The sequence below is a fragment of the Balaenoptera physalus genome, assembly GCF_965194825.1.
Source record: "Balaenoptera physalus genome assembly, chromosome: X".
NCBI lineage: Eukaryota > Metazoa > Chordata > Mammalia > Artiodactyla > Balaenopteridae > Balaenoptera > Balaenoptera physalus.
In genome coordinates this window covers 17,077,675-17,102,453 of record NC_138903.1, presented here as the reverse complement: position 1 = coordinate 17,102,453, position 24,779 = coordinate 17,077,675, and the positions used below count along the sequence as shown (strand labels likewise).

Here is a 24,779-nt window from a genome sequence, read left to right as displayed (position 1 = left end):
TTCATGATACATTCTGAGACAAAATATACCCATGCCCTGAGCGTTGGTCTTTGTTTACAAGGGGAGGAAGCACAAGAAAGGTGCCCACGTACAGGCTGGAACTTGATCACACAACTTTGAAGAAACTAGACTGACCATTGGGATTGTGCCATTTTTTTTCTTTTTTTAAGCCTCTGTTCAACAAATGTTTGAATTGAATTGAATGGTATTAGGCTCTCTCTGGAGGATGGCTTTTTTGTTTTTTTTTTTAAACCAGACTTTTGGAACATCTAGTTCAAAAAGAGAGAGACTACCAGAATCTTCTACGGCAAACCCTAGAACAGAAAACTCAAGAATTGTATCACCTGCAGTTACAATTCAAATCTAATGGTGAGTGATTTTCCACTTGCTCTGACATGTGTGTGTGAGACCATTCAAAATCTGGCTAGTATTCTAGTCAGCCTTGAAACAGTTGAGGTTATTCTCGATCAGACCAGTAAGTACTCCAGTAGATTCTGGAATACTGGTCAATAATAAAAAGGAACTACCAGTACATTCAAAACCAACCAGATGAATCGCAAATGCATTATGCAAGTGAGAGAAGCCAGATTCAAAAAGGCTACATATTATGATTCCATACATGTAGAACATTTATACAGTATTCTATTAAAGGCAAAACTACAGGGACAGAAAATAAATCAGAACTGGGTGGGGGGGGGGGGTGTGGAATTGATGATAAAAGGCCACGAGAACGTTCTGGCGTGATAGAAATATCTCTATCTTGACTGTGGTGGTGGCTACGTGACTCTGCTTGTCAAAGTTCTTAGCACTGCATACCTAAAAAGGGTGGTTTACGGCATAAATTATACCTCAGTCAACCAGCCTTATGCATTTGGTGCCCAAAAGGGCTACAGCTGCCTCTTGGAATGTGGAATGGATAAGCTGTGAGGCCAAATCTCAGTATTAAAACCTATTTCCTCATTTGAATTCCAGTGCAGTTAGGGATATGATTCCTTAGAAAAGGCATTTTAAAGATGGGAATACACATTTAAAGTAGGAGATAATTAGTTTGAAGTTCGATATATTAAAGGTATCACAGGTACGGAATATTTTTAATCTCTGTAAAGTGACTCCAAGGACTATGGACTGTTGCACAGTGTTGTAGCAGAGCAGCTGAGCCAGGTTTAATCCATTTCCTTTTCACATCACATTCTGGAAAGTTTATTTCATCCAACTTGTTACTTGAAGAGTTTTGCTGTTACACATCAGTATACAACATAAATTTCTAATCATTACAGAGATTACAGAGAACTCAGCGTCCCCTCCTCGGTCTTACGGGCAGAGAACAGATACAGAGCTTGTCGATTGGTTGCAACTGCAAGGAGCGGATACGAAAACAACTGAAAAGGTAAACTTATAACCAAACAAACCATTCCTGTGCTATCATTACAGAGCTGCTTAGCTATTAATGTATTTGATCTTTGTTTCAGATTCTTGAAGAAGGTTATACACTTTCTGATATTCTTAATGATATCACTAAGGAAGACCTAAGGTACCTTAGACTACGGTAAGAACAGCCTCAAAACAAACACTTTGTGGAACAGAAGATGACTTTTTTGGTGTAATTAGGCTTTTAAGTAAAGCAGTAGAAAACAAATTGCTGGTAACTTTCCCCCCTTCATTAACGTTAACTCCCTTTTCTATGGCTTAGTCAGGAAAAAAACTACCAACCTCACTCCAAACTCTGGAGTTTTCCAAGGTTAAAGTTGGGGAAAAGCGGAGAGGGGGCAGAAGCTAAAGGCCCAGTAAGAAAAGTCAAGAGACAGGCCTGGCTGGGAGTGGAGTGAAGAGAGACATGAGATGCCAGTGGGCTACACCCAAACCCTTCCTTCTTTAACTTGCACCCTGCATTTTCATCCCCATGTCATCTTAAATAGCCTGCTCTGCACAGATGCACCAGCACTCCTGTACAATACCTCTCAGGCCATGTCCCACTCCTGCTAAGGCACAAGTATCACCTCCATATGTGACGAGAACATATTCCTATATGTGAAGAGAACATATTGCTATTTTAGTTAAGTTTTTAAGTTAGGGACTGCATTTTTAAGACTAGACAGCAAACCTACACAAGTCTGGAAGTATATACTATAGCTTTTGCCATAAGGGCTCCTAAAGAAGTATTTTGCTGTGTTGCTTTGAAGTTATCTTCTCTTACGACTCTAAAGAAGACTCCTGTTTGTTTCGTAGTGGTGGTCTCCTCTGCAGGCTCTGGACTGCAGTCTCCCAGTACAGAAGACAGGCTCAGGGGGCCCCGGCAACCCAAGATGAGGCTTAATCAATCAGCTAAGCCAGGGGACAGAGGGAGCAAAGAGCTGACATCTTTGTTGTTAAAGCTTCTGTTAACATACACACGAATTCTGCTGCATGTACACAAGGGAAACACCACATGTTCAATGAACAATTTAAGAACTTGAAGTTTTAAAGAATTATGGAAAAAATTTTAACCTTTTATTTATCAACATGTTTTCAAGGTGAGTAGAACTTGTATGTATTGTGAAAAGAAAGAGTGACTGTAAAACCTGGTCTTGACATCCCAGAGTAGAGTATTAGGGAATCCTTAAAAATGAATTTTAGTTTAATTTACTTCAATGGAAAAATATTTGCTGGAAAGGTGAAACAACAGGTGTTTAAAATAACAAAAAGGCTGGGAATCACTGTTTTAGATTATACATTTCATACATTTTACTAGGCTGGGAATCACTGTTTTAGATTATACATTTCATACATTACTAGGCTGGAAATCAATCACTGTTTTAGATTATACATTCCATACATTACTAGGCTGGGAATCAATCACTGTTTTAGATTATACATTGCATACATTACTAGGCTGGGAATCACTGTTTTAGATTATACATTGCATACATTATTACTATTAACTGGAATTGCACTTAAAATTCAAAAAAGATAAAATTGATAAGAATATGCCTTGTATTTAATGTTTGATATGAATGTAAATAGAAAACTATTAAGAAAATAGCTTCATATTTATACTGAATGCATAAATGGAGAAAACTAAGTTATTTGGCCTTTAAAATGAAGTAGTCTTATTTAAAAATCGAATTGTCCTTCCACCCCTGCCTGGTTATAATAAATATTGTGTTTTATTAAGGAGAAATGATGGTTCAGTGTGAACAGGCTTCAGCACCAACATGCACACAAATGGGGGCGTGTGTGCACGTTAGGGTACACCAGGTAAGCTGTTGGGCACTGGGAGGGACAGGACAATGATCGCCCCACAAAAAGGTGGCAGAGTTGGACAGGCATATAAGGAATTGTTTTTCCTTTTAGTAACTAAAAAAGTATTTGTTAAACTAGTATACAACTAAACCAAATAGAATTATTTTAAAGAAGTAATTTGAAGGAGGGTTAAGCAAACTCTTATTACCTATTTTAGACCTACATAACTAAAATAACCTTTATAAGATCCATACTATCCTTAAGATTTAACATTAAAAGACGTCATACCTTTTAATGCAACACTGTACAAACCACATGCAATTACACTATCTATCTAAATCTACACTTTCTTTCTATAGGTTTTTTTCCTCCTTAACAAAGTTGAGAACCCAAAGCATTCCTTACAGTTGCTGCCGAATAGCCCACTGAATGTGTAACCATCTCGCATTAACTGATGGACTTAAACTTGATCCACTGGTTTGCCCCCCGGACTTCAAAAGGCGGATCGCTGCAGTAGATGTGATAGCCGAGTTCTTCCAAAGGTGGCTCAGGATCAGCTGTAGCAAACTGGGCGGCATCCTCAATTTCTTTCCTCACTTCAACATCAATTTCCTAAAAATCAATCAGATTTATAGTTCAAGAGATGTTCTGAATAGACAGACAGCAGCTTAGGTACCAACTTGTTCTACTGGGAACCTGTTGCTAGTTGTTAACGCTTCTACTAGTACTGGAAGTATACCTATTATTATTGAAAATGTTATTTTAAAAATGACACAACGATCCACGAAGGAGTACTCTGGAGTACAGATGCCAACATTTTAGACATATACCCTGGCGAGGGAACATTTATGAATTAAAAATCAAGTATATTTTCAGGAAAGAAGAACTGATGGTGGAGGAGTTTAATGTCCCGTGAAAAATACTGGGTTGGCCAAAAAGTTCGTTCGGGTTTTCCCATGCCATCTTACGGGCCAACCCAATACAATATGTACTTTCCCATGTACTTACCTAGTTTACCTAGGAGTGGCAGCTTCTTGTGTAGAGAAAAACTGCTCAAAAAGGAGAGCCAACCTTCAAAGGCAGACTTTTAAACCATCAAGAGTCACTGTACCTTTAGTTCTTCAACACTGGCAAGATTGCTGTTCACCATCCTATCCTTGAGAAGCATGATAGGGTCACTCTTACTTCTAACTTCCTGAATTTCTTCTCGTGTACGGTAACTATAGGGAGGGAAACAGAGTTACAAGTAGATAAGACCAGTGCCGGTATAGCAAAGACAGTCTGTGAAACACAGCAGTATGTTTCTGAGACAAATGGAGCACATCAGTACTTAGGTCACCGTAGGAAGGGCAGAATTATATACTTTCAACATACAAAAACTCATCCTAATACTCTGTAAGAAAGAAAGAGCTGCTCTGTCTTTATAGAAAACTCTACAATGGCAATTCACCTGGCTTCTCTGGCATTCTGACAACAGGGGCCAAGTTTCTATTTGCTGCTTTGATCTAGAGGTAGGGCATGAAGGTAGTGGTGGAGCCTCTTTAAGTGTGTGGAGGCAGGGGAGATGGTTTTCTGTGGTGATAGCTATAACCTTTGAGGCAGCAGAAGGCTAAGCAGGAAAAAATATGTGCCTTGCCTTTCTCCCTTAAGACCACAGAGCAGTGTGGTGGCAAAAACTTGGAGAGGTTTTCCGATTCTTGGTTGTAGAATTGACCCTTGTCCTACAGCATTTGAAATAACACTAAAAGCAAAGAAAGGCTCTACCATTTTTTTAAGAACAGAATTACACCAAGTGCTTTCTTCCATATAAGTTGCTCTTCATAACATTTTCCCTTAGACCTTCATTCTATACTCAAAGACTTTATTACGGCTTACTTTGACTAAATCTACTCTTAATTAATTATGCCACACTCCGGGATTGCAGCATTACATGCCAGAGTTACCAGGTGACAAAACTCCTTTTTTTTGACTGATTTATTTCAACATATGGAATATCCCATGTGCTACTTGGTCTTGCTCCATACCAGCCAGAAGAGGAATATGCCATGAGAGAATCTGGGGTAATGCCTACAAAAGGTAAATGCCCCCAAGTATACTACTCTACCATCAGTCCTGTTTTATGCAACAATTCCTCTCTGCAATTGTTTTCTTATTGGTGCTCATGCTAACTAACATGTACACACTAGATAACTGTAGGAATTTTCAGAATGCTTTCTATATTGGAACCAATTTATTGGAAGGCATGGCTTTCAGGCTCAGACTAACTACTAAATCAATGCATGAAGCCAACTGGTGTCTGGCTTCAAAAGCAAACACTGAAATGCTTTGCTTTTTCATGTAAGTAGCACCATTCAAAGCCCATCCACTTCGGATACCACACTCAAGTTTTCCCACGACCATACCTGACTCCAGGATCACTCATGCTGTGTCCATGGTAACGGTAAGTCTGCAGCTCCATCAGTATGGGCCCCTAAAACAGAACCCAGTGAAGGTTACGTGAAACAATGGCCACAGCCTCAAACGTACATCCTTTCAGGATCAAATACCTTCATCAGATCTGAGTTGTTAAGAATTTCTTCTTAGTTGACTGACTGATGATTATCTCTTCTCATTTCTATTACCTATTTATTGCATGTTTCATCCTTCTTCTTATTAACAGAAACTTATTAATAAAAGCCACCCCCTGCAGCATATTTTGAATCAAAAAGGCAGACAATTCTTTATGTAATGTCAATGGGTTCTATTTCACCAGAATTGCATTTGATATATAATTCTTTAAGAACACCATAGATTTAATGAAGAAAAGCCTATCAGGAAGCAGGGGTGGCATTTATCTATCTTCAGGGTCAATATGCTAGCCTTTCCGCCCACTCCCCCGGTCACAGGTGAAATCATCTATAAGCATTCTGATCAAGGCTAGAGAAAAATACTAACATAAACCTTAACAAAAGCTAACCTCTAGTCCTCTCGTACTTCTCCACTTCCCAGCACACATGAAGAGAGGCTGGATAGGTGAATTTCTACGTCACACCCATTTCATGCAGTGTTTTGTAGCGGACGGCAACCAATCCTGCTTCACAGAGATCTGGCTAGTGTGTAACAGAAAGTTGGCAGGTGCTGATCCTGCGACTGGGAGAGTCCGGCTACCACGAGGTAGCTTGCTCATGCTACGCCAGCCCCCTTTTAGAAGACAACTTCGAACAGAGGGGATGGGGTGGATCTAGGATCCTTGGGCAGTTTGGTGTAGTAGTTAAAAGAGGGCGGGGGATGGAATCCAAGTGCTTGGGTTCCAGTTCTGGCTGTACTGTATAGTAGCGACATACCTCAGTTTCCTCACCTACAAAACAGTAATTAACCCAGCTCAGAGTTGCGCCGATTAAAAAAGGTAATACCTAAGTGCTTAGCGCATTGCCTGACATATCATCTCTCAGTAACTGTCACCTATTGATTGATTGATTGTTAATCAATCATCCCGTAGCCATTTGGAAGCACGGCTGGTTAGGCTAAGGGGATGGTGATGAAGGGGTTTTTCCAGACCCTCCCCTAATTCCAAGATCAGGCTTTGGTCAGGCTGAGAAAGTCAACACACACTATAAACTACTGATCCTGTTTCCACATACTGTTGGACGCCACATATTCTTTCAGGAACTGGGAGAGAGGGGGATGATACCCGCCACCCAGGGCGTGGACCCCTAGTCTCAGAGTCCTGATACAGACCACTGAGCCCACTGCCACCAACCTGCCATCTTAGTCATCTCATTTTCTTCTTGTTCAACCGTTCTACAGCTCCCTCCCCTCTTCACCCTCTCTTCCATTTTCATCACTGCCAGCCAAATCTTATTTGCATTACTGCCCAAACACGTGCGTGGGGGAAGTCACTGAAAGGTAAACCTCAGGGGCCTGCTTTCTGGGTTGTGGAACACTGATTTAGGGAGAAGAACATCTCTCCACCAGTTCAGATGGCATGTAAGCCTCTTTTTAGGCCAATCTCACTGTTCCCTTCTCCCTCCACTGCTATAACTGTAAGGGTCAAGATTCTTAGGACTGAAACAGCGTGACTAAGACTACATAATTTAAACATATTATTTAATTTATAGAAGACAAACTTATACTGGATGCCTATTTTACATAAGCAAAGTTCTGTGCAGGGCACTGTAGGAGTCCCCAGTCTATTCACTCAAGGGGCTTATGATTGATGGGGGGGGTGGGGAGTTAGAGGCACATAATTAACCAAACCAAAAGGCAAAACAGATTGTCACAATGAAGACAGAGGCAGAATGCTGAGGGAGCACTGGAAGGAAAGATTTACCCCAAATGGGGCTAACATGGAATGTTTCCCAAGACGTGAGCTATCAAGACCATGTTATTTATGAAGGGACCCGATTCGCTTAACTGGACCCTGCTTCTATCTTTTACACCTCAATTAGCAGCTACTCCTAAATTGCTACAATCGACACAGGAGGCATTCTTTTAACTTTAAGACAGATAAATGTCATTAGAAATCTCTAGCCTAGAGGCCTACAAGAAAAATCTTACCTTTCCAGATCTACAATAGGCAGCTGCAAACCTTGTGGCCTCCCGGACACACAGGATATCCATTCCATCTACCTATTAATAAATGGGAAAGATTAAACACAACATTGTAAATTAACTATACTTCAATACAATTTTAAAAATAAAAAGGAAAGGGGCAGAGCATAAATCCAACTGCCTAAAACCATTTTCATCTTACACGACCTGTTCATCCACTAAGAAAACAGAACTCTTTGATCTGTCTGAGATTTTCAAGGGCACTTGACAGAGTGCCCGGGCATCAGGCCATGAGGGTCTACAACAGGTGTCCTTACCCTCAGCCCAGGAATGAAGTCGCCTCTCTTGTAGTAATCAGTGCTGGCTGCCGCTCTCTCCACAGATGTTCCCATCCCATAGCGGTTATTCTCACAGATGAAAATACAAGGCAATTTCCACAAAGCCGCCATATTGTAAGCTTCGAATATCTGACCCTGGAAGTATGTATAAAAGTTCAAGTGGTTTCATTTTGCTGTTTTTCTCTAGACTTCATCATCCACAACAGCCGCTGCTCTACCCAGCAGAGAAAGCTTTCATAGGATGAAACGCCTCACCCACAACTAAGCTTCTGAAGCAAAGGAGTGTGTGCGCTTGGGGTGGGGGTGGGGGGGCACGGCGCAGCAAACGCATCATCTCTTTTGCCGCTAAGGAAGTGACAAACCAAGTACTACTACTTGCTTCTGTAGGGCCAAGGCAGCAGTAGAGAATACAATGGGAAAAGATCAACATGTAAGAATGTACTACAGCTGCCTAGTTTTGTGCTTTATTATAAATTCTATGAGACCCTCTGGATAACCAGAGTGAACCAGTGTCTGAGAATCAGCATCCAGAGCAGGGCCTCGCAGGGTGTCAGCCACAGACTGGTGATTACTCAGACCATGACAGAAGAGCAGGGGTCAGGGCTCAGAAACTACGAGAGGAGTCTGACAGCGCCTTGGCATTCAGGAGAATGAGTCTGTACATTACAGTACTGGTTTAAGAACTGGTTTGCCAAGGGTTAAAATGTAAATCAGTCCTTCCCCAGAGAGTCTGTGGAGCAATGAGGCAGAGCAGAGGTGAGCGTACTCTCAGGAGTACACCTATATAAAGCACTTGTGAAACAATGCCAGGATGTAAATCTCTAATGTGGCCACAAAACCAAATTTTAGCTTGCCATATAAATGGCCATTTCAACTAGTAAGCGATATACTACTTTGCCACAAACTGAACTATGAATATTCAACACTTTGGACATAAAACTGTAATCATTATTGCAAAGTTAAGAGACACATACTCACCTGATTAGCAGCGCCATCACCATACAAAGTCAAACAGATTTCATCTTTTTCGTTATACTTACAGGCCAGAGCAATCCCAGCTCCCAGGGGCACCTAATATTAAGGACAACCAAGAAAGGAACCACAGAAATGCGTGAGGGAAGAAGTTAATGCTCTGAATGTTAACTCCTGACCAGAATGTGAGATAGAAATGACACTGTCCCTACCCCAACCCTGTCTCTGCTTACCCTACCCCCAATATTATAAACAAACTGGCAAAGTAACACGAATAACTACTATCGTATTCTATGTCAACCATTTAGCAATAACATTTATGCATTCAGAGATTCAACTGCTAATAAATACTAAAAAGCCAAAAGAAGAAAAAGAAACCAAGAATTTAAAAAAATACCCAAAACAAACAAAAAAACCCAGATGCTAGAACCTTAATATATTAGAAAGTAAACCGAACAATCTAGATACGATCTTATACTGTTACTTGTTGATTATTTACTAACTGATGAGAACAAGGAGGACGGTATAACCACAGAAGCTGGCTTTAGATTCAAACTAGGCCCTTAAGATCCTGACCACCTGCCTCTCCTGGTCTGGTACCAGTGCCAGCACTGTCTACAGCAGGGAGAGAGGTGTGGCCAAGAGGATGTGACAAAGCAATTAATGTACTTAAATATCAATTAAAAGGCAAAGGTATAGTTCTACTGCTAGAGGCTCTTGCTTACTTATAAAACATAACAAATACCTAAAAGGAAACATTTTAAATCACTGTCCAAATCTATTTATTAAATGATCAAATGATAGGGTATGAAGCAAGAGGTCATTTAAAGCACACTGTGCCCCCCAAGTACTGAAGTACTTCAGAGGGAAGTTCTCTGGGGTACAAAATATTGCACAGATGTGGGCCAGGGCCAAATCCAGAAAATCATACAATCCTAGCCCTCAACTACCTGAGCTCCCACAATGCCATTGCCCCCGTAGAAGTTCTTGGCGTACATATGCATCGATCCTCCTTTTCCTTTAGCACAACCTCCTCTTCGTCCTAGAAGTGGCATCACACAAACATGACACATCACAAACCAAATATATAAAACAAACAAAATTACACCCTGAGTATTTACGTAGAGGCTCAACCATTAAAACTCAGAAACCGATTCAACTACATAAGCACCTGTCCCTCTATGCAAATACATAGACAAGTCCTCCTTGTCTCCTGGCCCCTTTATAATGAAGGTCAGACCAGTCCCATGTCCTTGACCTTTCCAACTTTTTCAGCTCTCTAATCACTGAGTTTTCTTCAGATGTTAGTGTGGTACCCTAGACTTTTGTTTTGGCCAGTTACAAACATCTTTCGATTTCTCCTACACTGGTATAACAGTCAAGGGGGACAAAGGGACTATTGAGAAGATTCCTAGAATTTAATTTCTACCCAATGAAATACTTATACTCAATTTACTTTCTTTGTTAGATTTCTATTGGCATGCTTGACTGATAAACACTATTCTGATTTTATAGAGCTGACCTTTTACCTGAGAGGCCAGATAACCTCAAAAATGGTCAGTTTACTCAAAAGCACAATAGAGGTACCAGAGCACCAAAAGGGAGAGAGAGGTTTTTTTGGTTTCAGTTTTTTTTTTTTTTAACCCTCAAAAAGGTTTCAATGTTAACTATAAACGGTTAGCATATTAATAGGAGATCTGAAAACTTAATTTCCCCTTTTTTTAAATTAATAGCAAACCTGTAAGCTCTGCGAGAATTGCTCGGACAGAAAGCCCACGAGTAAACGTAAAGCCATGAGCCCGATACGCTGTGATCAGATGGTCTGTGGGGTTTATGCCGGCCTCCAGGCCCACACAACAAGCTTCCTGCATTCAAGAAAGAAGTGGCAATGAGTCAGTACAGTACACATTTCTAGTTAAAAGATTTCCTAGACTATTATGAAACATTTGGCCTAGTAGAACTCTTCATTAATAACAACAAATACCTCTATTTTTCACCAGAAACAGCGTAGAGGGCAAGGCCCAAGCCAGAGCCATAAACTGGCAATCCACAGATACATTGTTTCTTTTAAGCCTGTATGGTAATTTGAAAAAATCCTGAATCAAATGTGAACATTAAAATATTGGGGAATTTCACATGAAAATGGAGACGTCTGTCTTCTCTCGAAGACGTCAGCAACAGGAAGCAGCAGCCCCGTATTTCCACATGGCACCAAGTGGCTGTACTACCAGCCGGTTATGACTCTACCCCTGCGGGTGGGGCCTGTCTGCTCCACTTCACCACCAGTCCCTGTCACCATTCTCGATTCTTCATACAGCTGGCAGCCTTCACTCATTTATTCTACCTAACTGGTCCCTGGTAGGCATTTCATTTTGTAAACCTTGGCCTAAACCTACAAAACAAAAAACAAAACAAAAACCCTTCCCCCAAAAGTATACTCAGTACAGGTGATCATAATGCTGTAATGGCACAGGAAGTCAGCAATGTGATACATGAGTAAATTCTTTAGCATCGCTTCCTAGCAGGTCTCAGCATTCTCATTTTTATTCTAAAATACCAGCCTCAAATCCTTCAGACAGATAAAACAGGGTAAAAGCCAATAAACACACACCATACTTCAATTCCTAAGTAACACAGTTTTATTACAAAACTACCACCCACCTGACCATCACACAAGTGACAGAAACCACGAATTATTTTCTGCTTATATAGCTGATCTGCTTTTAACTCCATTCGACGAACAGTCTGCATCATCCTGTAGTATTTGAGCCCATCCTCCCTGGTGAGCACTGTAGTGACAGGAGGGCCCTCTTCCAGCCGGTGAAGATCACATTTCTGAAATGGAATCAGACAATTATCTCTCAGTCACTACAATGTAAACACTGCCAACCCATTCTAAGATCTAACTCGAAATATTTAAATCGAAAACCAGCAAATACTGAACTTGAAAACCAGCAGGCGAGCACATCAGAAATGCTGCAGATTGCTTTTGATTCCTTCATAAAACTCACTGTGCAATGAGATGGGGTTTTGGAGGAAGGAAATCTTTCTAAGATGACTTTCACTGAAAACCCCTAGAAGTCAACTGAGTTATAGGTTGAAAGACAAACTTTCAAAGAAGCATTCTAAGAATCTTCTTATTCAAACATGTTACCAAATCACATTTTAAGTCCTAGAGTAGGTCTTTAATTTTTTTAGCTTGCTCTCCTGCTCCGAACTACCAAAAAGCTGCTACATAAAAGGAGTAAATTCTAATTTTTGCTAAACTTCTCTGAATCTTCGATTCTAGAATATTTGGAATAAAATGGTGAAAAGCATGAATATCAAAATGCTCTATTGCAAAGGTAAAACTATACATCAAAGTGTACCTGTGGAAAAAAATTTAACACGAAGCAAAACACCTCTTACCTTAATCTCAAATGTAGCATCATTTGCAAAATTACGGGATGCCACCAGCACTCTGCTTGCCTTGAAAGATCAAAATATACAAGTATATCAGTGCTTTTTATTGTTGGTTATTTTTGAGTTGTTATCCTTATTAATCAGTTATCAGGATGCAGTCCTAGAACTCTAAAAGCCCTAACACATTCATGGGCTATCTTCCATTCTGTTCACTGTGTTGGGATCTTATCCTCCAAAATGAATCCATGCTTTGGCCAATGAAACATGATTGTACCCCCATCTGAAGGCAAACTGCAGAAACCCGTCTATTTAGTCACTTTGTTTTCAAAGAAATTACAGTGAAAACATAATGAAGTTAATGGCCAAATTGAAGAGACTAGATAATCTGTGGGGTATGTTTATGCTATTCTTAGTCACAACCACATAGGCTGAGCAAGCTAATGCTTTACTTTCAGAATTGTTCTTCAAATAAAACTATGATTCAACTCCTATTTCAGGCAAATCACTTCCCTATGAAACGGTACTATAAGAAAAATATTTTAAACTACACAAAGCATGAGATAAACACCTTAGTGAGAAATGTACAAGACAAAAGAAAAGATACTTAGCATTCCCTGACTTAAAAAAACAAAAGATTTGAGGGATGTTTTATGATTCGAACAGCACCAGAAGGAAGATATTCTCTACAACTCCCTTCCTTTTTTTTTTTTTTTTTGAAATAATAAATGCTTCTCGAGAGGGCAGACAGCAGAAGCAAGAAGAACTACAATCCTGCAGCCTGTGAACAAAAACCACATTCACAGAAAGATAGACAAGATGAAAAGGCAGAGGGCTATGTACCAGATGAAGGAACAACATAAAACCCCAGAAAAACAACTAAATGAAGTGGAGATAGGCAACCTTCCAGGAAAAGAATTCAGAAAAATGATAGTGAAGATGATGTGGGACCTTGGAAAAAGAATGGAGGCAAAGATCAAGAAGATGCAATAAATGTTTAACAAAGACCTTGAAGAATTAAAGAACAAACAAAGATGAACAATACAATAACTGAAATGAAAACTACACTAGAAGGAATCAATAGCAGAATAACTGAGGCAGAAGAACGGATAAGTGACCCGGAAGACAGAATGGTGGAATTCACTGCTGCGGAACAGAATAAAGAAAAAAGAATGAAAAGAAATGAAGACAGCCTAAGAGACCTCTGGGACAACATGAAACACAACATTCACATTATAGGGGTCCCAGAAGGAGAAGAGAGAGAGAAAGGACCAGAGAAAATACTTGAAGAGATCATAGTCAAAAACTTCCCTCACATGGGAAAGGAAATAGCCACCCAAGTCCAGGAAGCGCAGAGAGTCCCATACAGGATAAACACAAGGAGAAACACGCTGAGACACAGTAATCAAATTGGCAAAAATTAAAGACAAAGAAAATTATTGAAAGCAGCAAGGGAAAAACGATAAATAACATACAAGGGAACTCCCATAAGGTTAACAGCTGATTTCTCAGCAGAAACTCTACAAGCCAGAAGGGAGTGGCATGATATACTTAAAGTGAGGAAAGGGAAGAACCTACAACCAAGATTACTCTAGCCAGCAAGGATCTCATTCAGATTCGATGGAGAAATCAAAAGCTTTACAGACAAGCAAAAGCTAAGAGAATTCAGCACCACCAAACCAGCTCTACAACAACTGCTAAAGGAACTTCTCTAAGTGGGAAACACAAGAGAAGAAAAGGACCTACAAAAACAAACCCAAAACAATTACAGAAAATGATCATAGGAACATACATATCGATAATTACCTTAAACATGAATGGATTAAATGCTCCAACCAAAAGACACAGGCTCGCTGAATGGATACAAAAACAAGACCCATATATATGCTGTCTACAAGAGACCCACTTCAGACCTAGGGACACATACAGACTGAAAGTGAGGGGATGGAAAAAGATATTCCATGCAAATGGAAATCAAAAGAAAGCTGGAGTAGCAATACTCATATCAGATAAAATAGACTTTAAAAGAAAGAATGTTACAAGAGACAAGGAAGGACACTACATAATAATCAAGGGATCAATCCAAGAAGAAGATATAACAATTATAAATATATATGCACCCAACATAGGAGCACCTCAATACATAAGGCAACTGCTAATAGCTATAAAAGAGGAAATCGACAGTAACACAATCATAGTGGGGGACTTTAACACCTCACTTACACCAATGGACAGATCATCCAAAGTGAAAATAAATAAGGAAACAGAAGCTTTAAATGACACAATAGACCAGATAGATTTAATTGATATTTATAGGACATTCCATCCCAAAACAGCAGATTACACTTTCTTCTCAAGTGCGCACGGAACATTCTCCAGGGTATATCACATCTTGGGTCACAAATCAAGCCTCAGTAAATTTAAGAAAACTGAAATCATATCAAGCATCTTTTCTGACCACAACGCTATGAGATTAGAAATCAATTACAGGGAAAAAAACCGTAAAAAAAAAAAACACATGGAGGCTAAACAAGACGTTACTAAATAACCAAGATATCACTGAAGAAATCAAACAGGAAATCCAAAAATACCTAGAGACAAATGACAATGAAAACACGACGATCCAAAACCTACGGGATGCAGCAAAAGCAGTGCTAAGAGGGAACTTTATAGCTATACAAGCCTACCTCAAGAAACAAGAAAAATTTCAAATAAACAATCTAACCTTACACCTAAAGGAACTAGAGAAAGAAGAACAAACAAAACCCAAAGTTAGCAGAAAGAAAGAAATCATAAAGGTCAGAGCAGAAATAAATGAAATAGAAACAAAGAAAACAATAGCAAAGATCAATAAAACTAAAAGCTGGTTCTTCGAGAAGATAAACAACATTGATAAACCATTAGCCAGACTCATCAAGAAAAAGAGGGAGAGGACTCAAATCAATAAAATTAGAAATGAAAAAGGAGAAGTTACAACAGACACCACAGAAATACAAAGCATCCTAAGAGACTACTACCAGCAACTCTATGCCAATAAAATGGACAACCTGGAAGAAATGGACAAATTCTTAGAAGGGTATAACCTTCCAAGACTGAACCAGGAAGAAATAGAACATATGAACAGACCAATCACAAGTAATGAAATTGAAACTGTGATTAAAAATCTTCCAACAAACAAAAGTCCAGGACCAGATGGCTTCACAGGTGAATTCTATCAAACATTTAGAGAAGAGCTAACACCCATCCTTCTCAAACTCTTCCAAAAAACTGCAGAGGAAGGAACACTCCCAAACTCATTCTATGAGGCCACCATCACCCTGATACCAAAACCAGACAAAGATACTACAAAAAAAGAAAATTACAGACTAATATCACTGATGAAAATAGATGCAAAAATCCTTAACAAAATACTAGCAAACAGAATCCAACAACACATTAAAAGGATCATACACCATGATCAAGTGGGATTTATCCCAGGGATGCAAGGATTCTTCAATATACGCAAATCAATCAATGTGATACACCATATTAACAAACTGAAGAATAAAAACCATATGATCATCTCAATAGATGCAGAAAAAGCTTTTGACAAAATTCAACACCCATTTATGATAAAAAAAAAACTCTCCAGAAAGTGAGCATAGAGGGAACCTACCTCAACATAATGAAGGCAATATACGACAAACCCACAGCAAACATCATTCTCAATGGTGAAAAACTGAAAGCATTTCCTCTAAGATCAGGAACAAGACAAGGATGTCCACTCTCACCACCATTATTCAACATAGTTTTGGAAGTCCCAGCCACGGCAATCAGAGAAGAAAAAGAAATGAAAGGAATACAAATTGGAAAAGAAGAAGTAAAACTGTCACTGTTTGCAGATGACATGATACTATACATAGAGAATCCTAAAGATGCCACCGGAAACCTACTAGAGCTAATCAATGAATCTGGTAAAGTTGCAGGATACAAAATTAATGCACAGCAATCTCTTGCATTCCTATACACTAATGATGAAAAATCTGAAAGAGAAATTAAGGAAACACTCCCATTTACCACTGCATCAAAAAGAATAAAATACCTAGGAATAAACCTACCTAGGGAGACAAAAGACCTGTATGCAGAAAACTATAAGACACTGATGAAAGAAATTAAAGATGATACCAACAGATGGAGAGATATACCATGTTCTTGGATTGGAAGAATCAATATTGTGAAAATGACTATACTACCCAAAGCAATCTACAGATTCAATGCATTCCCTATCAAATTACCAATGGCATTTTTTACAGAACTAGAACAAAAAATCTTAAAATTTGTATGGAGACACAAAAGACCCTGAATAGCCAAAGCAGTTTTGAGGGAAAAAAATGGAGCTGGAGGAATCAGACTCCCTGACTTCAGACTATACTACAAAGCTACAGTAATCAAGACAATATGGTACTGGCACAAAAACAGAAACATAGATCAATGGAACAAGATAGAAAGCCCAGAGATAAACCCACACACCTATGGTCAGCTAATCTATGACAAAGGAGGCAAGGATATACAATGGAGAAAAGACAGTCTCTTCAATAAGTGGTGCTGGGAAAACTGGACAGCTACATGTAAAAGAAGGAAATTAGAACACTCCCTAACACCATACACAAAAATAAACTCAAAATGGATTAGAGACCTAAATATAAGACTGGACACTATAAAACTCTTAGAGGAAAACATAGGAAGAACACTCTTTGACATAAATCACAGCAAGATCTTTTTTGATCCACCTCCTAGAGTAATGGAAATAAAAACAAAAATAAACAAATGGAACCTAATGAAACTTCAAAGCTTTTGCACAGCAAAGGAAACCATAAAGAAGATGAAAAGACAACCCTCAGAATGGGAGAAAATATTTGCAAATGAATCAACTGACAAAGGATTAATCTCCAAAATATATAAACAGCTCATGCAGCTCAATATTAAAGAAACAAACAACCCAATCCAAAAATGGGCAGAAGACCTAAATAGACATTTCTCCAAAGACATACAGATGGCCAAGAAGCACATGAAAAGCTGCTCAACATCACTAATTATTAGAGAAATGCAAATCAAAACTACAATGAGGTATCACCTCACACCAGTTAGAATGGGCATCATCAGAACATCTACAAACAACAAATGCTGGAGAGGGTGTAGAGAAAAGGGAACCCTCTTGCACTGTTGGTGGGAATGTAAATTGATACAGCCACTATGGAGAACAGTATGGAGGTTCCTTAAAAAACTAAAGATAGAATTACCACATGATCCAGCAATCCCACTACTGGGCATATACCCAGAGAAAACCATAATTCAAAAAGACACATGCACCCCAATGTTCATTGCAGCACTATTTACAATAGCCAGGTCATGGAAGCAACCTAAATGCCCATCAACAGACGAATGGATAAAGAAGATGTGGTACATATATACAATGGAATATTACTCAGCCATAAAAAGGAACGAAATTGGGTCATTTGTTGAGACGTGGATGGATCTAGAGACAGTCATACAGAGTGAAGTAAGTCAGAAAGAGGAAAACAAATATCGTATATTAACACATATATGTGGAACCTAGAAAAATGGCACAGATGAACTGGTTTGCAGGGCAGAAGTTGAGACACAGATGTAGAGAACAAACGTATGGACACCAAAGGGTGAAAGCCGTGGGGGGGTGGGGATGGTGGTGTGATGAATTGGGCGATTGGGATTGACATGTATACACTGATGTGTATAAAATTGCTGACTAATAGGAACCTGCTGTATAAAAAAAAAAATTAAAATTCAAAAATTAAAAAAGATAAAATAAATGCTTCTCATTTATTACTGGGAAAAAAACAGATTAGCCAGCTGTGTTTTCAGTGGGTGAAATTCTGACAAAAATGCCTCTTTCTGAAGTTGATCTGTTGTTAGATCAACCAAGGTGACCTATGTGCAACTTGGACCACTGCTTGGGCTCAAAACAGATCTCGGAGCTGGTGTCATTGACTCATGCCATTTGGTGTGCAGATTAGTGGCATCTGTGTTTTAACCTCAATTCCTATTGCTACATGGGGCTGAGGCTTAGAAGGGCAGGCCTCTGACTGCACTGTTGCCATCTGAGTTGAGGGGGTGGAACCTGCAATGAGTTTTCAGTGAAGCTTTCTCTCTGTGCTGATGAGATTCATGCTACCTGAGTTGCCCAAAGCCATAGAGCACTTAACTGTTGGGGCTGGGGTACAAACCCAGCAAATCTGGCTCCAAGGTCTGTGTTACCTCACCTTAAGCACCTCACCCCCACGAGCTGCCTCCTCAAACCCGCACGGCCACCGAAGAGTCCTAGTGCTCCCTTCTTTTTTTTTTTGGCCACGCTGCACAGCATGTGGGGTCTTAGTTCCCCGACCAGGGATCAAACCTACGCCCCATGCATTGGAAGTGCAGAGTCTTAACCACTGAACCGCCAGGGAAGTCCCCAGTGCTCCCTTCTTGATGTTCAGTTGGCTGTCACTGCTTGGGGCGGGGGGGTTAAAAAACTGCCAGAAATGTTTCCTTTTCACTCTGCTCACAGCAACAGTACTCTATGTGATGGCTAAGGTCCAGGTTAGACCACAAACATTTAATCAGTTAGGAGTACTGTACTACTTTAGCCACATTCTGCCACGTCACACATATGTAAACCAATATGACTTCTTCTCATGCAGACTTGAAGAACATTCTTCAGATCCCACAAAAAGTATGTGATATGTTCATACACTGTGTTACCTTACCATCCAACTTGTAGCAATGGACTTGATCTTGATGAGAAGGGGTAAGGTTGATCTACTAAGTGTACAAGCCAATAGGCAGAAAGCTATTATCTAGTGATCTCTTCACCCATCAATATACCATTATCCGATAAAGCCAACAAAAACCATGACATTGCTGGAGAAAAAAGTTGAAATGCTAGAGACAAATGCTTCAGTTAAGTTAGAGATTGAGAGAGTCCAATACATCTAAGAATAAGTGAAGAAAATTGAGAAATTTGGGAAGAAGTTGAGAAGTATGAGGTGACAAACAAAAGGTTATGTCTGGCAATCATGAAATAGATATGTTATTTTTGACAGTTAAGTTGTTTTGTGGGGCCAGAAATATATATCTTGTCTTGCAAAATAAATTTCCAGATACAACTACAGAAACTGCATTTTGGAGACTGAAAACTAACGACCAAACCAGTCAAGCAACAGTAACCAAGAAAACGAAAAATTCTCTTTCTCCATCCTAAATTGCCGACAACAAAGAATGACAGTTCTACATAATAAAAAGCAAGAGGATAAGGTCAAAGATTTTGACTGTCAGAAAGCTACTTACATACTTTCTCCCATTTCATTACTATGAATCTCAAAAATAGTAAGATTCACTGATATAATGGGTGAAAGGAGCCACGTTAAGTGAAAGTTAAGCCAAAAGTCATATCAGAAGTGTGAGGGGGGCCTTTCTCACCTTCTGAGATGGCCCACACTCTGTGGAGTGTGTTTCTCTCTAAATAAATCCACTTCTTACCTATCACTTTGTCTCTCACTGAATTCTTTCTGCGATGAGACATCAAGAACCTGAGCTTCGGGGCTTCCCTGGTGGCGCAGTGGTTAGGAATCTGCCTGCCAATGCAGGGGACACGGGTTCGAGCCCTGGTCCGGGAAGATCCCACATGCCACAAGCAACAAAGCCCATGCACCACAACTACTGAGCCTGCGCTCTAGAGCCCACAAGCCACAACTACTGAGCCCGTGTGCCACAGCTACTGAAGCCCGCACGCCTAGAGCCCATGCTCCTCAACAAAAGAAGCCACCGCAGTGAGAAGCCCGTGCACCACAACGAAGAGCAGCCCCCGCTCGCTGCAACTAGAGAAAGCCTGTGCGCAGCAACGAAGACCCAACGCAGCCAAAAATAATAAACAAATAAAATAAATAAATAAATAAAATAAAAATAAAACTTAAAAAAAAAAAAAGAAGTGTGAGGGAGGACTTCCTGATGGTCCAGTGGTTAAGAATCTACCTTCCAATGCAGGGGACGTGGCTTCGAGCCCTGGTCGGGGAACTAAGATCCCATGTGCCGCGGGGCAACCAAGCCTGCATGCCACAACCAGAGAGCCTGCATGTCGCAACTACTGAGCCCGCACGCTCTGGAGCCCATGTGCCACAACTAGAGAGAAGCCCACACGCAATGAAAAGCCCATGAGCCGCAACGAAAGATCCTGTGTGCTGCAACTAAAGACCTGACACAGCCAAATAAATAAATAAATAAAATGTTTTTTAAAAATTAAAAAAAAAGAAGTGTGAGGGAGATTCGGATCAAGATGGCAGAGGAGTAGGACATGGAGCTCACCTTCTCCCACAAATATCACTACCTCAAAAATACATCTACATGTGGAACGGTTCTCACAGAACATCTACTGAGCTCTGGCAGAAGACCTCAGACAAGAGGGCAAGAGGGCAAGAAAATCTCCACATAACTGGGTAGGACAAAAGAAAAAAGAAAAAAAAAGAGAGAAGGCAATAGGGACGGGACCTGCGCCCCTGGGAGGGAGCTGTGAAAAAGAAAAGGTTTCTACACCCTGAGAAGTCCCCTCACTGGTGGAGATATCACCCAGGACAGAGGTGTAGCTTCGGAACCTCGGAGGAGAGTGCAGCAACTGGTTTGTGGAAAGCAAAGCGGAGAGAGACCTACACAGACGGTTGGTACCACGACCTTGCACTCCCCAGCTTGAGACGCTCCTCCACTGGGCTGGGCAAGGGCTGGGTGCTGAGGTTTGGGCTTCGGAGGTCAGACCCAGGGAGAGGACTGGAGTTGGCTACGTGGAGACAGCCTGAGGGGACTGGAGTGTGGTGCACCATAACTGAGGGAATACGGGAAGAAGCTTGGGCCCGCCAGAAAGGCAAGGGGCCATTGTTGGGGGGTGCACGAAGAGAGGGGTGGGACCGCCATAGGAGCTTCTTTCTCCGTGCGTGCACTCTCAGGCAGCAGGGCACCACCTACACGAGGTCCGGGGGGCGGACTCGAGCCGCCACTGCCATCTCGGACTCCAGAGGCGGACGCAGACCACTGCAGCTGCCAACGGTCCCGTGACTGGGCACCAACCACTGCCCCCACCCTCCCCGGGAGCACAGGCGGGCCACGCACCTGCACATCCCCTATCAAGGGGATAACGACCAGCACACGCAGAGGAAAGAGACGGCAAGAATCCAAACCAAAAACAGCCCTCATGCCAAAAAAATATTAAACCCACACAAACTACGCAGGGAGGCACCTGCATATAAGTAGCCCTCCAAGCCTACAGTAGATAATTGTTTCTCCTAAATTCAGAGAGTAAGAAAAATATAAGCAAAATGAAGAAGCAGAGGAACCACTCTCAGTTAAAAGACCAAGAGAATTCCCCTGAAGGAACAAACAATGAAACAGACCTTTTCAGTCTAGTAGATACCGAGTTCAAAAAGGAGATAATGAAAATACTGAAGGACTTAAGAAAGGCTATCGACAGAAATGCAGATTACTGTAAAAAGACACTAGAAACTATGAAGAGGAGCCAAGAAAAATTAGAAACTTCATTTGCTGAGACGAAAGCTGAGCTAAAGGCAATGAATAACAGAATGAATAATGCAGAAGAAAGAATAAGTGACCTCGAAAATAGAATAGTGGAAATTACCCAATCAAAACAGCAGACAGAAAGGCAAGTGAAAAAAAAATGAAAGCAATATAAGAGACCTATGGGATAATATAAAGTGTGCCAATCTACGCATAATAGGGATTCCAGAAAGAGAAGAAAGAGAAAAGGGGACTGAAAATGTATTTGAAGAAATTATGACTGAAAACTTCCCAAGCCTAAAGAAGGAAACATATCCAGATACAGGAAGCACAGAGGGTCCGAACAAGATGAACCAAACAGACCTACACCAAGACATGTTATAATAAAATGGCAAAAGTTAAAGAGAGGATTTTAAAGGCAGCAAGTGAAAAACAAAGTTAGTTACAAGGGAATCCCCATAAGGCTATCGGCTGATTTCTCTACAGAAATGCTGCAGGCCAGAAGGGAGTGGCAAAATATACTCAAGTCTTGAAAGGGAAAAATCTGCAACCTAGAATACGCTACCCAGCAAGATGATCATTTAGAATAGGAGAAGAAATAAAGAATTTCTCAGACACGCAAAAACTAAAAGAATTCAGCAATACTAAACCTACCCTGGCTGAAGATAAGCCAGGCCCGGGAATTCCCTGGCTGTCCAGTGGCTAGGACTCTGTGCTTCCACTGCAGGGGGCAGGGGTTCGATCCCTCGTCAGGGAACTAAGATCCTGCATGCCATGCAGTGCGGGCAAAGAAAAAAAAAAAAAAGATTAGCCAGGGCCTTTAAGAACCTCTGCCCATCTTCTCAATCTCCCAAGAACTTCCAGCTTCCCTGTAAGGTCTCCCCTCCCCAACCTTCTGCCTACTCAACTCAGAGATGGTGACCCCAGCCCCAGAGGTGACCCCTCTGCCACCCTCAGCACCCCAAGCACCCCTCCTACACCGGATGGGTCTCCCTTTGCCCTTATTCTTTGCTAGAACCTCTTCTATGACTTGTTCCTGATCCCCAGTCCATGTGTTCCCCACCACGTTGGGAGCACTTCATGCGCTTGTCAAGGCCCGAGCTGTGCCAGGACTTAGCAGTTAGCAGGGAACGTGGTTGAATGAAGGCAGGGAGGTGCACTGGTAAGTGGGGTGGGCGGAGGTAGTGAGATGTACATATAGGGGACTCTTGATGGGGCCCAAACCCTGGGGGCACTGGGCAGGATGTGGTGGACCCAAATAGCATAAAGAAAGATAAAGGACACCATATAATGATAAAAGGATCAATACAACAGGATTTTACACCCGTCCACATACATGCACCTAATACAGGAGCACCCAAATACATAAAACAAATAGTAACAGACATAAAGGGAGAAATTGACCGGAATACAGTACTAGTAGCAGACTTTAACACCCCACTCACATCAATGGACAGATCTTGCAGAGAATCAATAAGGCAACAGAGATCCTAAATGATAATAACAATGTTTAACACAGGTAGCACCTACTATGTACCAGGCGCTACTGGGAAAGGTTTACATACTTGTCACTCGTTTAAGCCTCACTGTCTCTCATCCTCATTTAAGAAAAAAACACAACCCCACGGGGTAAGTACTCTCATCTCCATTTTAGAGATGAGGAAACTGAGCACGGGGATCTTTAAGAAAAAACAAAAACCTCTTACTCAAGGTCACAGGGCTAGTAACTAGTGAAACTGAAGTCTGAATCGAGCCACTCTGTCTCCGGATTCCCGGTCAAGAGGAAGATTTAAAATGAGTGGGCTGGGAAGAGGCGGTCAACTGGAGACTCGAGGAAGCCCAAGGCCCCCTTTTCTGTCGGAGGTAAACGAACGGGCCCTTCCAGAGCGCACCGATCAGGCCGGCACCGGGAGCCGCGCCTGACCTCCACGCGGACCTTGTAAAGCTCCCCCTCCCTCAGTCGGCGCCCGAGGGCCGAGCCACCGCTCCCCTCGCGGCCAGGAGCGGAGCGCACGACGTGGAGGCAGGACAAAGGCCCGCGGCTCCACGAGGCCCGGCCCGCCCGGCCCACTCAGCCCGCTCGCCCTGCCCTCTGGCGTCCTCCGGCCTCGGGCCCACTCGCGCCCCACCCCGGGTCGCTCACGCCACCTCACCGGCTTCTGGGCGACGCCCGACAACACGCGGGAGACGGCGGCGAGCATTTTCCTCATGGAGTGCGGGCAGTGGCGGCAGCGGCGACTCCCAACGACCCAAGCAGCGCGGCCCAGATGCCTCCAAGTCTCCTTCAGGCTCCCGGAGCGGACGCTACCACTCACGCCAGCACAACGCGACGGAGACGTCATGTGCCTGGCCGGGCCGCGGGCCAACCAGAACGGCTCCCAGGGCGTGCCCCGCCCACCTGAGAGGCCCGCGGCCGCCCATTGGGTGTCAGAGCCAGAGGGCGAGGCTGCGGGATCCTTCCGTCACCAAGCAGCCGGCAGGTGAGGAGCCGGAGACCTGAGGGTGCCTGCGTGGGAAAGTGAGGCCACACTTCCAGGCCCCGCGGGAAAAGGACCTTCTTGGATTTTGCACCCCAGCTGAGCCACACACGATCGTGCAAGGCCAATCCTACTGAGCGTCCAGCCCTGCCGGTGCTGCAACTTTGAGCCTTTGCTCAATACACAAGATGGTGAAGATTAATATGCCTGGTGGAGGCCAAAAGACAGAACACCTGGTTTCTATAAATGGTTCTGCTGCTAACTTGTCTTTTAGAGATCATGTGACAGT

General features: G+C 41.8%; 2 protein-coding genes across 7 annotated transcripts in view; one reads left to right on the top strand and one right to left on the bottom strand.

Annotated features, from left to right (window-relative positions):
- MAP3K15 (mitogen-activated protein kinase kinase kinase 15) overlaps window positions 1-3,157 on the top strand; it is a 148,224-nt gene extending 145,067 nt beyond the window's left edge. For 3 of the 5 annotated variants that reach the window (XM_082446933.1, XM_082446932.1, XM_082446934.1), the window contains 2 exons: window positions 257-369; window positions 1,278-3,157. In XM_082446933.1, the coding sequence (XP_082303059.1) occupies window positions 257-369; window positions 1,278-1,399 (235 nt within the window). In that variant the 3' untranslated portion in view covers window positions 1,400-3,157. The remainder of the gene's footprint in view (window positions 1-256; window positions 370-1,277) is intronic. The other 2 variants (XM_082446935.1, XR_014258911.1) reach the window with 2 other exon arrangements.
- On the bottom strand, window positions 1,185-24,351 carry PDHA1 (pyruvate dehydrogenase E1 subunit alpha 1). Of its 2 annotated transcripts, XR_014258918.1 has the most exons (12): window positions 24,167-24,351; window positions 12,468-12,527; window positions 11,721-11,894; window positions 10,798-10,924; window positions 10,010-10,101; window positions 9,066-9,158; window positions 8,067-8,222; window positions 7,756-7,827; window positions 5,622-5,689; window positions 4,331-4,439; window positions 2,861-3,831; window positions 1,185-2,724 (listed from the first exon to the last, which is right to left on the bottom strand). XR_014258918.1 is itself a non-coding variant. In XM_082447208.1 (11 exons), the coding sequence occupies exons 1-11, from the start codon at window positions 24,221-24,223 to the stop codon at window positions 3,667-3,669; spliced, it is 1,173 nt and encodes a 390-aa protein (XP_082303334.1). In that variant the 5' UTR covers window positions 24,224-24,351; the 3' UTR covers window positions 1,185-3,666. The 2 variants fall into 2 exon arrangements, 1 of the variants encoding a protein (XP_082303334.1); XM_082447208.1 differs by having other exon boundaries at window positions 1,185-3,831.
- Window positions 24,352-24,779: the final 428 nt, after the last annotated feature.

Coding starts and splice junctions, on each gene's coding strand:
- PDHA1 (XM_082447208.1), bottom strand. CDS start 24,223: ATGAGGAAAATGCTCGCCGCCGTCTCCCGCGTGTTGTCGGGCGTCGCC. Junction 10,925..11,720: donor GTCACTTGTGTGATGGTCAG/GTGGGTGGTAGT, acceptor TCTTGAATGCAG/GAAGCTTGTTGTGTGGGCCT. Junction 5,690..7,755: donor CCTATTGTAGATCTGGAAAG/GTAAGATTTTTC, acceptor GTTCTGTTTTAG/GGGCCCATACTGATGGAGCT.